This window comes from Plectrocnemia conspersa, unplaced genomic scaffold (assembly GCF_051122295.1).
Source record: "Plectrocnemia conspersa isolate PC_06_02 unplaced genomic scaffold, ASM5112229v1 ptg000013l, whole genome shotgun sequence".
NCBI lineage: Eukaryota > Metazoa > Arthropoda > Insecta > Trichoptera > Polycentropodidae > Plectrocnemia > Plectrocnemia conspersa.
The window spans coordinates 7,321,349-7,335,739 of record NW_028277177.1 but is presented as its reverse complement, the minus strand read 5'-3'; the positions used below and the strand labels follow the sequence as shown (position 1 = coordinate 7,335,739).

The following is a 14,391-nucleotide window of genomic DNA, read 5'->3' as shown; positions in this document are numbered from 1 at the left end:
ATGTAATGCTATTTTTTGTAAAATGTCGATTTTTAATTATTTATATTTCTGTAAATTTCAAGGGTTATTCGGTTGGAAATGTTTTTAATTTACTATATAAAAAAAATGCTATTTTGTTAGAAAAAGCAGATGTATATTTGGCTGCGCACCTTGATAATTCAATTATTTTATACATCATTCCAATTGCTTTGAGTCTGTTAAAACATGTATTTATATTTTATACATTTTTTTCAGAAACATATATACATAAATTAAAGTTGCTTAATCTGTTTAGTTTTGGTATACGTCAAATCATTTTAAATACGGTTCAGAATTATATTGATAATATATAATTTCACAGCTGGCAGCATTAAGCTTAAGACCAAAACTTATGTCAATTGACGCATTGTTAGATTTTTTATCAGAAATTTGTTTATTAGTGTTTTGCAAATTTTCGTCATGATGTCAATTCCGCAATTAATTAAGATTGGTAAAATATTGATTATTATAATAAATAATTAGAGTTGAAAATGATAATTAAATTTATTTTGTAGAGTCTGTCCTTGAGAGTGAAGATGAAACAATGCCATATTTCAGTACTATCTTACCAAGTATTAAGGTAATAATAAGACAAAGATGCTTAGCTAAACAATAAATTCATATTATGTTGTGAAAAGCATTTTCGAAAATAAAATATATTTAATGGTGGAAATCTGAAGAACGTTTTTCCTTATTTTATATTATATATTAAGTAATATACAATTATATTGATCAATGTTATAGCTAACTAGTATTTTTGATTTCTCTAAATTTTATAATAAATATTATCTTATAATTTAAAAATAATAAAAATGATTTATTATAAAATATACGTATGTATATGTATATACATATTTTATTTGAAATCTTAGATTACACAACTAACATATTAACTATTCATTCAAAGCTCGAAGAAATTAAAATGGAAAATGATACTGATGTCAACGGAATCGAAAAACGAGATGATATATTTGATATTGGTAAATAAAGTATTTCCCTTTATTATTTATATAAGTTATATTCTCATCGATGTAGGTATAATTTCAGAAACGCATGACATCAAAATTGTACTTGACAGTGAAAGCACCAATAAAGATGTACTCTCGTTCCAACAATCGAATAATCAAGTAAGATTCCAATTACTATTATTTAATTGCACATTTAATAATACAATAATTCAGTCCTTATAGTGTATTTTATAGTCATAACTATAAAAGTAACTTATTTCATTTACAAAAAAATAATTCTAAATAAACTATTGTTTAAAAATCATAATTTATTTTCAGCAGCAAGAACAAGAAGAAGTTAATGATCCCTTAGGTAATGTAATAAAAATATATTTAGAAATTTTGCTACATAATAAAATGTGAATATCTTTTTTCTTATAAAATGTCAAATTGCTCTTCAGATTTCAGATGGCTTTTAACTCAAATTCTCATTTGACTCGTTTAATTACAATTGACTTATTTAAATAAGAAAGATATTCACATTTATTTTTATAACAAAATTTGTTAATCAATGTTCACCCTATGTGGTTTAATTGAATTTTATTAATTTTTTTATAGATATAAATGGGTTTGATAGTGACAAAAGTGGAAAGCAGTTAAACACCATAGTAAACCTTGAACGGCTTCATAGTAAATCATCGAATTTTGAATGTAACAAGTGTGGAAAGACATTGAAAAACAAAGTAAACCTTAATCAACACATGCTTACTCATATAGATTCTTATGATTTTAAATGTAAGGAATGCAGTAAAGAGTATAAAACTAAAAAATCACTTGTAGGTCATATGTATTATCATCATAGGGCTCGTAAGGTTGATTGCTATAAATGTGGAAAAGTATTTAAAAACCAGAAGACATTGTCAACGCACATGATGACTCACGGAGATTCATATCCTTTTAAATGTAGCATATGTGGAAAAGGGTTCAAAACCATAGTGTCCCTTAAACAGCACGAAAAGACTCATAGTAAATCAAGAGACTTTGAATGTGACATATGTGGGAAAGCGTCAAAATCAAAATCAAACCTTAAGAAACATTTTGAAACTCACAGCAATTCGTATGACTTTACATGTCAAGAATGTAATAAAGATTTTAAAACGAGTATATCTCTTGTACATCATTTAAACTATATTCACTATTCACGTGATAATTTCGAATGTGACACATGTGGAAAGTTATTTAATAAAAAATTATCATTTTTAAGGCATATAAAGATTCATAAAAATTCTTATGATTTTAAATGTGAAACATGCGGACAAGATTTTAAAACAAAGATTTCTCTTCTACATCATGAAAACCAATATCACGATTACTGTAATAATTTTGAGTGTGATACATGTGGAAAAGTATTTACTAAAAGGTTTCCATTTGTACGGCATATGAGGATTCACAGAGAATCGTTTGATTTTAAATGTGACGTATGTGAAAAAGATTTTAAATACATAGAATCTCTGAAACGGCACCTAAAGACTCACGGTGATCCAAAAAATTTTGAATGTGACGTATGTGGGAAGACAACGACAACTAAAGCATATATTAAGCAACATATGCTGATTCACAGAGATTCTAATGATTTCAAATGTAACGTTTGCAGAAAAGGGTTTAAAACTTCAGCGTCACTTTCGTATCATATGAAGTTTCATATTAAATCAAGTATTTTTGTGTGTAGTATTTGTAGGAAAGATATGAAAACAAGAAAATCTCTTTTACATCATATGCAAATTCATAATAATTCTTACGACTTTAAATGTGAAATATGCAGTAAAGAGTTTAAAACTAAGTTATACCTTTCACAACATATGAAGTTTCATAGTGCTTCTTATGACTCTAAATGTCTTCAGTGTGGAAAAGCATTTAAAAACAACTTATTATTATCTATGCATATGATAGTTCACAAAGATTCCTATGACTTTAAATGTGAAATATGTAGAAAAGAGTTTAAAACTAAAATATCTCTTACGCAGCACATGAATGTTCATAAAGATTCTTATGATTTCCAATGTGAGATATGCGGAAAAGACTTTAAAACTAAAGGATCGCTTTCTCAGCATATGAAGTTTCATTCTGATTCTAATGATTTTAAATGTGATAAGTGTGATAAAAAGTTTAAAACTAAAGCATACATTTCTCAGCATATGAAGATTCACTCAGAACCAATGTGAAATATATTCATAACATATAAAACTAAAAACTTGTCCACGTTTTTAATGATACAATATTTGTTATATTATTCATAGCACATTATTTTTACAAAATAATGTGGTATCTCTCGAGAGACTTATTAAAATGTATATAAACACTACCTGTATAAATTTTATTATATGGATGAATAAATTTATAATCAATGTTAGTTTTTGCATTACATGTTTTTAAAAAATGTTTTATTTTGTAACTATGTAAGCTTGTAGATTTAAGTATAGAGTAGCATTTAAAACTATAAAATGTTTTTCACATTTCACATTTTTGTGTGAATACATGAAAGAACATATGTGTAAATAAAGCTTTTGCAATAAATATTTAAAGAAATAATTAGCTAATTGTTTTATTTCATAACTAATCAGCTAAATTATCGCTTGCTGAATATAAGGTTTTAATTTATTATATATAGGTTAATGTAAATATAGATTATTAAGTGTAGTAAGTAAATTACTATATAGTTGTACCTTGATTTACAAACTACTCTACATACGAACTTTTTTTATATCTCATTTTGTCCCCTACATGCAAACCTAGATGCGAGACATGAACTGCGATGCACTGCGTGTGCGCACGCTGACTATTCAAGGAGTATTTGTTGCTACTAGGTCGTATTTATCTGAAATACGACGCAAAAATGGTGTGTGCAACGCACGCTGCACGTACAAGATGATCCAATTGGAGTTTTTTTATGTTAACAGTACTGTAAACCAGTCAGCTGTCAATAATCACGCGTGTTCAAAGTATCAAATGTTAGTTTGCAACAACTTTTTTTAAAACGAAAAAGGTGCCGGAACTCACTTCTTGTCAAACTTTTTACTAAAGAAAATTATTTTAAAATGTAATTTAAAGCAGCTTTTCCTATGCGACGAAGTGCATTAATAAAGAATGAAACTTTATCATAGTTTTTTCTTTATTTTATACGTGTCAAATCTAAAGTTAAACGAACAAATACAAATATACAACTGAAGACTAAATGTAAAATAAAATTGTAAAACATCACATTATGGGGACCCCGAGATGACCGTCCGTGACGCAGCATAAGTGAAAGTGAAGTTCCGCTGAGCCGTGCATCCGAACTAAGCGGCGTTGTACAACTACACCGCACCCCCGCCACCGCAAGCAGCGCGCGGAGTGGGGATACTGTTGCGCACCCGACCGGGATTATAAAGCGGTGCCAAAAAGCTCACTTAACATTCAACATTCGACTCTGGACTTCTGACTCAGCAACTCACTGGACTACACGGATTCTACACCTCGCCTCCTGTCTGAGCAACCATCTCCAGGACACGCGCTCGAGGATTAATATCGACGACTGTCGAAGGTTCCCAGTCAACACGCGTCAAGAACGTACCGGAAGATTTCATAAGGGCCACTTTGTACAGTTCGCTGTACAAACGTCCTATCACAAATCGTCAACCGAACCCGCCGATAACTAAAAATATAGAAGCGTAACCGCGACCGCTTCAACATATTTGAATAAAAATTTATAGTGATTTCCAAAGTTTTGTCCAATTATCGTCTGACAAATCTTCTAGATTCCTTTTATAATGTTGGTGTTTATGGCCGAATAAAATCTGAGAAACCACAGATCAACGTATTTTGAAGGATCGAAAGTTGAAAACGTGGTCCGACGAGATTGATAAACAAGTGCCGAAACTGTATTGGTCTTGAACCAAACTCTTATTGAGATAACGTTCACTTGAAAAAATGGGAATAGTATTCAGAGCATATATTAAACACAATTTTTTTTCAGGATGTCTTTTCGAGAATGTATTCGCGAAATCCACGAATCATTTCTCTTTCGTTTATGGTAGGCCAATTGACATGTTCTTAAAATTCCATCTCTCCAAATGTCAACTGAATATCAATATTTTCAGGCCAATATTTTTAGTCAAGTACGCTAGCCCAAAACTCAAACTCGACATTTTTCTATCTACAATAGCATCATTTTTTAAATTGACTTTCAAAATGGAATAAAATGCTTTCGAATCAATAGGATCATTTTTTGAAGAAAAAAACGTGGTGTGAAATGTACAGCAGCTGCAGCACATTTATAATAGGGTTCATAACCAGGAACGTCATTTGAAGGGGAACAAGGAACGAAAATATAATTAACTGACTGGCGCTAGGGAAGTTATATGCTGTTCTAAAATGTCTGCAATTTAATTTAACAGTTACGAAAACGTAAATTTGCTGTTCAAACCCAAACCTAAACTACTCAAGTTAATCAAACCCAATGAAAGTTCTAAAACTACTTATAATTTTAGAACTTTTATTAGGTCAAGTCTAAAGTACAAATTTAGCCAACTCAGCTTTCAATGGAAAATAAGCAGAAGTACAGTCACCAATTTAAATATTACAAAACGATTAAACTACAAAAAATATTTAAATACTAAACTACAAAAAGAAAATCAAGATTTGTCACAAGTATACGGCCATATTAAAATTTTTAATATCGATATCTCTTTGATTACTTGAAAATACTTTCGGAGATGGTTTTTAATCAAAATTTTCAGTGATTTTATAGCTTTCGCGACAATCTGTCCTCCGTTATGTACAAAAATTTCCGTGATGACCTTTTTTAGATCCGTATTAAAAAAATTCGAGATAGTTTTCAAACAAATATTTCGCAGATGACACTTTTTTTAGTTCTCAGGAAAAAAATCCCAAATGACGTTTGAGGCGCCGAGCATTCTCGAGCCGGCCTTATATCGATGCAAGTAATTGTTCTCCAAAATGAAGTACCTCAAATCCAAATACACAACTACAATTACTAATTAATAAACATTTGGAAAAAAACTTAGATTTAAGTATTACACAAATTGAACCGAACATCAAAAACTTGTAAATCTGTGCACCAAGTCACATTAATTAAACTTTAATTTGTTTTTAAAAAAATACAATAAATGCAATCTGTTATCCAAGTATCTCATTTTCATTAAGACAAAATCTCAGTATCAACCCTCACCACAAAATAGTGAAATACCTAAGTAAGTAGTACATAAAGATGTAGCGCCCCTAAAAAAGATTTCTGGTTTTGATTTATTTTTGAGGTTTCCATGTAGCTCGCGAGTGAAACATATACTCAATTTTGGACCATGACATGAAAAGATTGCCCATTACTAGTCTATATTCAATTTATATGTCAGATTCCGTTCTTGCCTTATGATATTCAATTATTAAATCGCTTTTCGATATAGAATAAAAAGGTTCAATTAAAAAGACTATTGTTTATCAACTAATTTACCTATATTTGCTCTCAATGTATCAGATATTCTTACATTATAAAATGTTCATAACAATAACAGTGTACAAAACGTTCTTGTACATGTATGTGTGTAATATGAGATATATAAAAAAGTTGTAACTTGATTCTTTAACGATCGTTCTCGTCAAAAATATTCTTTCAAAACCATATAAATACAGCAAATACACATAATTTATTCACAACATTGAAGCTGGGTTATTTATCAAATCATTTTTATACTTAATTCGCTATTTTAACTTTTAAATAAAATATTGCATTTCAAAATATAAACATTATTGCCGATTTTCCGAGCAAAAGCACAAATATTTACATACACATATACTGCAAAATATAAAGTTACATGATTGAATTTATTGTTATTGAGACACACATGGCGTTATAGTACTTTAAAAATAAATACACAATGTTACAATATCACAATTTCATTTTTATAAAATATCATACAATACTACACATTCTCGTCATCATATGTATTATTATGTTTTACTTTGTACGCTTCATTGAAACGAATTGCATACATTTAATTTCGAATTTAAAAATTAAGATAAAAAAAACTCAGTTTGGTGTTCAAAAAGGCATGTTATTTCTTTAAAATATATTGAATATAAAATAATAATAAAAAAATACAACACACAGGTGAAAATAAAATATATAAAAGTGCCCATATTTATTACATATGTAATTCACAATACAAATACATGTATACAAGTAGTCGTTTGTCCTTCTAGATATAAGAAAATTATATAAATTTCAAATCAGAATAGGGTTTATAGCTGCTTTATTTCTAGATAACACATAGTAAATAATGACAAAAGACTACTATAACACAATGACCTAATAGAATAATAATAAAAATGCCAAATAATCCTATATACCACTAAATTGGCCACTAAAGACCAAATACAAATTATGTAATTCTACATAACACACGGTCTAATAAAAAAAGTGACGATTCACATAGTTGTTCAAAAAGTTCTGATCTTAAAAATTTTGCTGTCACTTTATTTAAATACAACTTCAATAATAAAAACATATCAACATGAACTATGAAATAAAGAAGCTAAACTTGAATTGAACACTTACTAAGTTGCAAGTTCCAAAATTATAAAATAGAAGTTCAATAATGTTTTCAACAGCTCACATTAATAGGAATAGGTAAAATTGTTATTTATTTAAAATAATAATGAATTACACACTCAGTAAATATAAAGCAGAAAACATTAAAATTTGTAATATTGTCTGTGTAAACAAAAATATGTTGTATTATAACAAAAAATAAAAAAAAAACATTTTGCTTTAAGCAAAACTTCAACATACAAAAACACGACTTTCAATGCAATAAGACACTCATATATACGTTATACTGATTTTTAAAACATGTCCGCACTGAATATCCTACTCACAGCACTATCGTCAATGCTCTAATTAAGCATTACAGTCGTTTATAAACAATACGTCGCGATTTTTTAAACCGACTTCTCTTAAAGTTTTATTCTCCCCGGAGCAATTCAATATTCGCTTAGGAAAATTGGTCATTATTTCAAACTCGTCAGGGGACTTTGGATGACTAAACACAAAGTTGTAAATATCCTGAAACCAAACAATTTAAAATTATTTGACATTAAATAAGATATATAATGGCACTAGATTGACGTTACCTCCAAGGTATCGGTTAAACTAAATCTTCTCTCTAAACGCGTGCCACATGGAAGTTTGAATAAAAACGAAAGACATTGAGGATCAGTAGGCGACGGCTCTGCTGGTAAGTGAGATGCCATTTCTCTCTTAGAATTCACGAGATCCTAAAAATGTTACATAATCCGTTATATTATGATTTGATGTTAGATTGATTAATTTCGACTTACAATTTTTCTCTGCTCTTCTTTGGCAGCCATATCTACTTCATGCTGTCGAAGACGAGCTTCCTCCTCGCAAGCTTCTCGGCGCCGACGTTCCTTTTCCTGGTCTGCACGAAGGGATTCTTCATAAGCCTCATCTTGCTGCGCTCGGATCGTAGCATTCAAACTTCTTTCTACCCTAAAGATTGAATTAATATTGAGCACACATTCAACAACATCATTTCGTTAGAAAATTACGTCAATCGTCTCCGTTTTTTACTGCGCGTATCCATAATTAAAAGTTATTAGCTATTTTGTAGTGTTTTGCAGAAGTCATAAATGAGCAATAAATACAAATTGGCAATTCAATCCTGGTTTATTATGTAATGAAAATGTGTTTTATTGTAACTAAGATACGTTAATTATTATGAAATAATAAAAAAAAGTGAACAAATTTATTCTTCATGATAAAAATAATGCAAAATTTTATTTTTAAATATTTCAGTTTTAAAAATTGTACGAAAAAAATAACATAAGTATTCCAATCAATACTCCAAACCTATATGTGTTTTTTTTTTATATTTTATGATGTAAACCAAGTGAAATAAAAAAACGGTTGTAAAATGCAATTAGAAATCGCAGCAATATAATAAATAGGCAGCAGTGTTATATATAGTTAAAAAAAAGTGACAGTTGGAGTTAGACATACAACAGAAGCTTAAAACGATCGCTGCACTTGAAAAATGCAATTAAGTGTAACAGCACGCTGTCATTCGTATTTTTGCGTAGTTAAGGGATGAAATTTGAAAATCAATTAAAATTCAATGACAAATAGAAGCTCAAGTATAATGATGTATGTGTCACTCTAGCGAGTATATCAATATCTTCACAGATTGATCTATAATATAAGTCAAGAATTTTACAAATAAGCTTAATTTTATACCTATCAGCTCTGGCTCTTGCCAAATGAACTTCATTATCCCCCAATACTTGTCTCAATCGCCTGCAGAGTATTTCCGGGGGACAAGAGCCCTCTATACGTCCGACAATAGTCATTTTGTGGTCTCTCAAGGCCACAATACATATCAATGGATATTTTCTGGTAGCTCCGACTGATTGAGCAACGCGATATCCCTCCGGTGACTCCACTGAACACCCCCACATCAATGTGTTTTGATTTATATATTGAATCACTGTATGGTGCGATAGTGTGTATCTAAAAATGAAGATGAAAATCAAAATTGCTAGTTTTATACACATTATCATAAATCAAATCAAATCAAATCAATACCTGCAAAAGTTTGGCGTATCGGGAGCATTATCAGAGTGCAAATATATGAGAAGAAATTTCAACTCTTGTTTAGCATCATTCAGCGCTTGAGAATACGTTCCTTGGTAAAAGACTGGATGCGGACTGTACCGAGCAGTGTATGCGTTGATGAAGCCCATCACATCCCCCAAAGGATCGGTCACGACTGAATTAATAAGAATTAATAAGAATTAATAATTAAAACGTTGAAGCTAATCGATTTTGCATTTCATTCGCTATACTCACGGCGCCTGTCGTCGTTTCTGAATATATTCAAGAGGATGTACGGTATGGAACCGACGAACGTACATACTGAATACACAAATTTAACGACGTATATGAATAGTCCTCGGATGCCTCTGGAGTTGGGGTCTGGATTGTCACTCTCCGAGAAGATTTGTTGCGCTATGTAGTCCTTTACGACGATTGGAGGACGAGCTTCGGTAGCGAATAAGGAAGGTCTTCCCTCCCGTATGTTAAGTTGTTCTTGGATGGCAACCTAAAATTGAAGAAAATACATTTTTAATTGGTGTGAAATTTTAAATTTACATATCATTTTGTAGCAAAATTTATGACAGTAACTGGAGAGGTCAGAGTATCACTATATCAAAGAAATATTGATTTTTGTAGCATTTCTTAAGTCAAGACATGGATCATCGATATGAAGGATACATTTATACATTACACTTAATATTAATATTTGTATATTACTCTACAGGAAAACGCGTTTCTTTTTCTTATTGATTTATCATGAGATGATTTAGGTGGTAAGTTTTTTTGCATTCATTTAAATGTACACCTTTCAACGCTTTGGTTTTTTTAATAATTGGCTACTTCTAAAAATGTAATTTTACCAATATGTATTAGAAAGTGGCAGTCATTCGTATGACTTGAGCTAATCAATAAGTTAAATTTTAATAAACAAGAATAAAATTAAGGACTATGGAAATATTTATTCAGACGAAGTGGAGAAATTTTAGACATTATGAATATAAAAAATGTGGTACACCGTATTATTATTATTATATTATTTTCTCTTTGGAATAAGCATAATTTATTTTTAAAACACAGAAGGTATTGTGAAGTAATAAAATCCTTTAATTGTTTGATTACCACTTCTACCATCACCTTTTCAATACAAGGCAATGTGTTAATTGGTCTTATTTTCTCAACCTTATGGCCAAATTAGATGGAATTATTTTGGATCATTTGATTATTGCACAACTTTTTCAAGATTGGTTCACACATAAGCAAAATTGTAGTAATAATGAGTAACCACATAAAGCAATATGGATGAAGCGGTCGGTTTATGCTTCAATTCGTAGTTTTCGGAGTGCCGGTTGGCGATTTGTGATAGGACATTTGTACAGCGAACTGTACAAAGTGGCTCTTATTAAATCTTCCAGTAGATTATTGTTGTCGTAGAATCCTTCGACAGTCGTCGATATTATTCTTCAAGCGCGTGTTGGTTGGTTGCTCAGACAGGAGGCGAGGTGTAGATCCGAGTTCAAAGTAGACCTTTGAGCGAAGATGTGATCAGAGTGGCGAGTTGTAGTTCAGTTGAGTGTTGTAGAGTCTGATGTCCAGAGTCGAATGATAAAGTGAACCTTTGGCACCGCCTTATATTCTCGGTCGGGTGCGCAAAAGTATCTCCACTCCACGCGTTGCTTGCGGCGTCATTGTACGACGCCGCTTAGTTTGGGTGCTAGGCTCAGAGGGACTTCACTTTCGCATATGTTGTGTCCCGGACGGTCGTCTCGGGGTCGCCATATGAACATCAGAATATATCCGGAAATTAATATTGTTTCTTCTCCCGAATACCACAAGTGAATTACAGCCCATGGACAAAACGGTGATGGCTACATTTAAATGGTATTGTATGATGAGAAAAATGAATCAAACAATCAAGGCAATTGACAAAGAAAGAAGGCCTACATTAACCCTTTGATTGCGAGGGAGTCGATTTTTCGATCCTTGTATCATCATGCTATTATATATGAATACCAGTGTCACATTTCTTGTCTACGTGGCGCCTTTTCCTTCAAAACAGATCGAAAATAGTATGTAGCTACCCTGTTTAATATTTTATGCGTTGAAATCATATTGAAATACGTATTTTTTATACATTTAAAAATGTATAATATTTACGACGGAAATATTTTTGTGATACAATTTAATTCATTTAGTCATTTACTGACGTTTGTTGAATAATATGGTTTCAAATATCAATGTAAATCAGTAAAATAAAAATAAAAACATTCTAATTACAGAATAAGTTGCAAGAGCATATATGATATTCATCTTTTTGTTATGAAAACAAGTATAAATGGGATTATTTTACAGTAACATTTTCATCATTATTATTAACACTAAGTTTACGAGTATAAACTCGTTAATTTGACGGGTGTTACTAAAATAGGTATATAGTGACCAGATTTTCAAAAATAATAGTCGTAAAATAAGCTCAAAAAAGTTGCAACAAAATATAATAGAAACGGTGATTTACCAAAAGATATACATGGTAGAGAATTTCAAGATTCGAAAATGAAATAGTCTCGGATTTTAGAGAAGAACAAAAGTGGCCTATTTTCTTCTAGGAGTAGGAGTGATAACATTTTTTGGACATCTAGAATGCTATTCTATTATTTGTATGTTGGGAAATGTTGAGAAAATACATAATAAAATCATCATTTCAAAGTTTAGCAAATATGGAAGTATTGCCCTACAATTATTTTTTTATTTAATGATTTATCGATCTCATGCATTGAAAATGACATAAAGTTTGCATCAAAAAATTGAAGAAAATAAAAATGTAAATAATTGTCGAAATTTTTATTAAAATAGACAATTTATGATTTTTAATAGTGTTGCATGTTTTAATTTATTTGAAATAGTGTACTTATTTAGTTAAAATTGTTGTGTGTTTCTGTTTTAGAATAATTACATTTTTTGGTACATAATGTAGTAAAATAATCAACTTTTTGTTTCGATTAAAAGGCAGTGGTTGAACACCTTATATATCATATTATAAACCTAATAAGTCGCAAATTCACGGAAAACATAACACAGATGGAGAAAATCGTAGTCTAACAAAGAGAAGTAGAGAATAGATTGACGTTTCACCTCCAGGTCCCATCGGTGCCGCTGTAAGACGTCTCGGCAGACTATGACGTCGTCGATGCCCGTTAGATCCTGAAACTGCAGCAGCTTGGCGGTCTGCTCGGCGGTGAGGCCAGCCGCCTGCTCAGCCATCGCCGCCGACATTTTCACCGCCGAACACCTGAGACTCAGCCCGTCACTGTCGCGAGCTGCAGCGAGGGCCGCAACACTTTCAATGTCGGCCATCGCCGCTTGGCCGCGCGAGATGAATTGTCGTTTTGTTATGTGCTCAAAAATGCTTTTTAAAAATAATAACTTTGACCATTTAATTCAGTAATCGCGGTATATGCTTATTATTACTAATATGTTTTATTCTTTCCCTTTTTTTGGGGTAATATGGAACATTATTATAATCCTTTCTCTTACTTTTTTTTTATCTTTGGAAAATATTTTTATTGAATAACTTGTTGTCGTTTTTAGTATCTAATCGTTCTAGAGCAATTCTAGTCAAATAACTATTATGTGAATATTTTAAATATTATAATAAAATAATACTTCCCGAATCACAAATAATGCTGCAATGCAAATGCTGCTGGAAAGCGAAGATAAAAAAACAATTATTTATACCGTTGTATAAAAGCATATAGATGTTGTCAACTCGGCGCAGCTAATGGTATTTATTACATTTTTTATGTGAGCCTTTCAAACAAAGATGTACAGGTGAAGATATTTTATGGGGAAATTATGTAGGTTCAAACAAGGATTCAAAGCAAAGAAAATTGAAATGGTATATAAAAGGTATTTCATGTGAAATATTAATTCTTGCAAAGCACCTCTATTGGCGTATATTTAATGTAAGCAACAATACTTTTTACACTTTATCGGTAGATGTCTATAGTAAGCAATATGATTTCAATTATTCAATTATTAAGCGTCAGTGTAATACAAATAATATATTACAATTTAATTTATATTATATACAAAAAATAAAACAATATTTATATAAATATTTTTTTATTTAATAATTATATTTTATCAATTGAAAATTAAGTGAAATTAGATTAAAAAAATAATGGCTATTAAAATTGTATTACTTACAGGACACTAAAGGGATAGATATAATCATTATTACATTCTTTTGTAGTTTTTATTGATATTGGTACAATTTTTATTATAAAATTCTAAAGCGTAACAACGAAATCCTAATGCACAAATCTAGAGCTATAATAGTAAGATCATTTGAGTTACAGTTTAATTGAATGATATTTCTTTCATACTGTGAAAAAATATAGCTTTTTTAATCAACTCTATTTCAAACTTCTATAAATATTTGCTTTTATTTTCGTAATACATTATCTATACAATTAGGTGCTAAAATACCACTTCGTACTTAATCAATCCATGTATTGTAAAACAAGGCGGAAACACGTTTATGAATAGTGAATACAGCGGTATGATACATAAAAGTCGAAGTGCGTGATTTCAGAACCGACAGCCAAAAATGGTCTCGCGTCGCAGAACTAGTTTTCCCGTCGCTAAAATGGAATAATTATTAGGGCGGGTTTGTACGTATAAGCGGCTTTATATGATTCTGAACTTTTTACTTTTGTCTTTCAAATATGCCATCTGGGGCTCGTCTCTCAATGTTGTCAC

The 14,391-nt window shown here is 30.7% G+C and overlaps 2 protein-coding genes across 5 annotated transcripts; one reads left to right on the top strand and one right to left on the bottom strand.

The window, feature by feature from the left end:
* Positions 1-357: 357 nt before the first annotated feature.
* On the top strand, positions 358-3,555 carry LOC148227162 (uncharacterized). 4 transcript variants are annotated; one of them, XM_088202485.1, is made up of 7 exons: positions 358-469; positions 534-598; positions 926-998; positions 1,066-1,145; positions 1,308-1,338; positions 1,584-1,708; positions 1,806-3,555. In XM_088202485.1, the coding sequence occupies exons 1-7, from the start codon at positions 439-441 to the stop codon at positions 1,896-1,898; spliced, it is 498 nt and encodes a 165-aa protein (XP_088058611.1). In that variant the 5' UTR covers positions 358-438; the 3' UTR covers positions 1,899-3,555. The 4 variants fall into 4 exon arrangements, with proteins under 4 accessions (XP_088058611.1, XP_088058610.1, XP_088058609.1 ...); XM_088202484.1 differs by having other exon boundaries at positions 1,305-1,338; XM_088202483.1 differs by having other exon boundaries at positions 1,584-3,555.
* A 3,496-nt stretch (positions 3,556-7,051) lies between these two features.
* Faf2 (Fas-associated factor 2) lies at positions 7,052-12,939 on the bottom strand. Its single transcript, XM_088201830.1, has 7 exons — positions 12,763-12,939; positions 9,886-10,138; positions 9,622-9,805; positions 9,274-9,546; positions 8,358-8,529; positions 8,151-8,294; positions 7,052-8,082 (listed from the first exon to the last, which is right to left on the bottom strand). The coding sequence occupies exons 1-7, from the start codon at positions 12,901-12,903 to the stop codon at positions 7,918-7,920; spliced, it is 1,332 nt and encodes a 443-aa protein (XP_088057956.1). The 5' UTR covers positions 12,904-12,939; the 3' UTR covers positions 7,052-7,917.
* Positions 12,940-14,391: the final 1,452 nt, after the last annotated feature.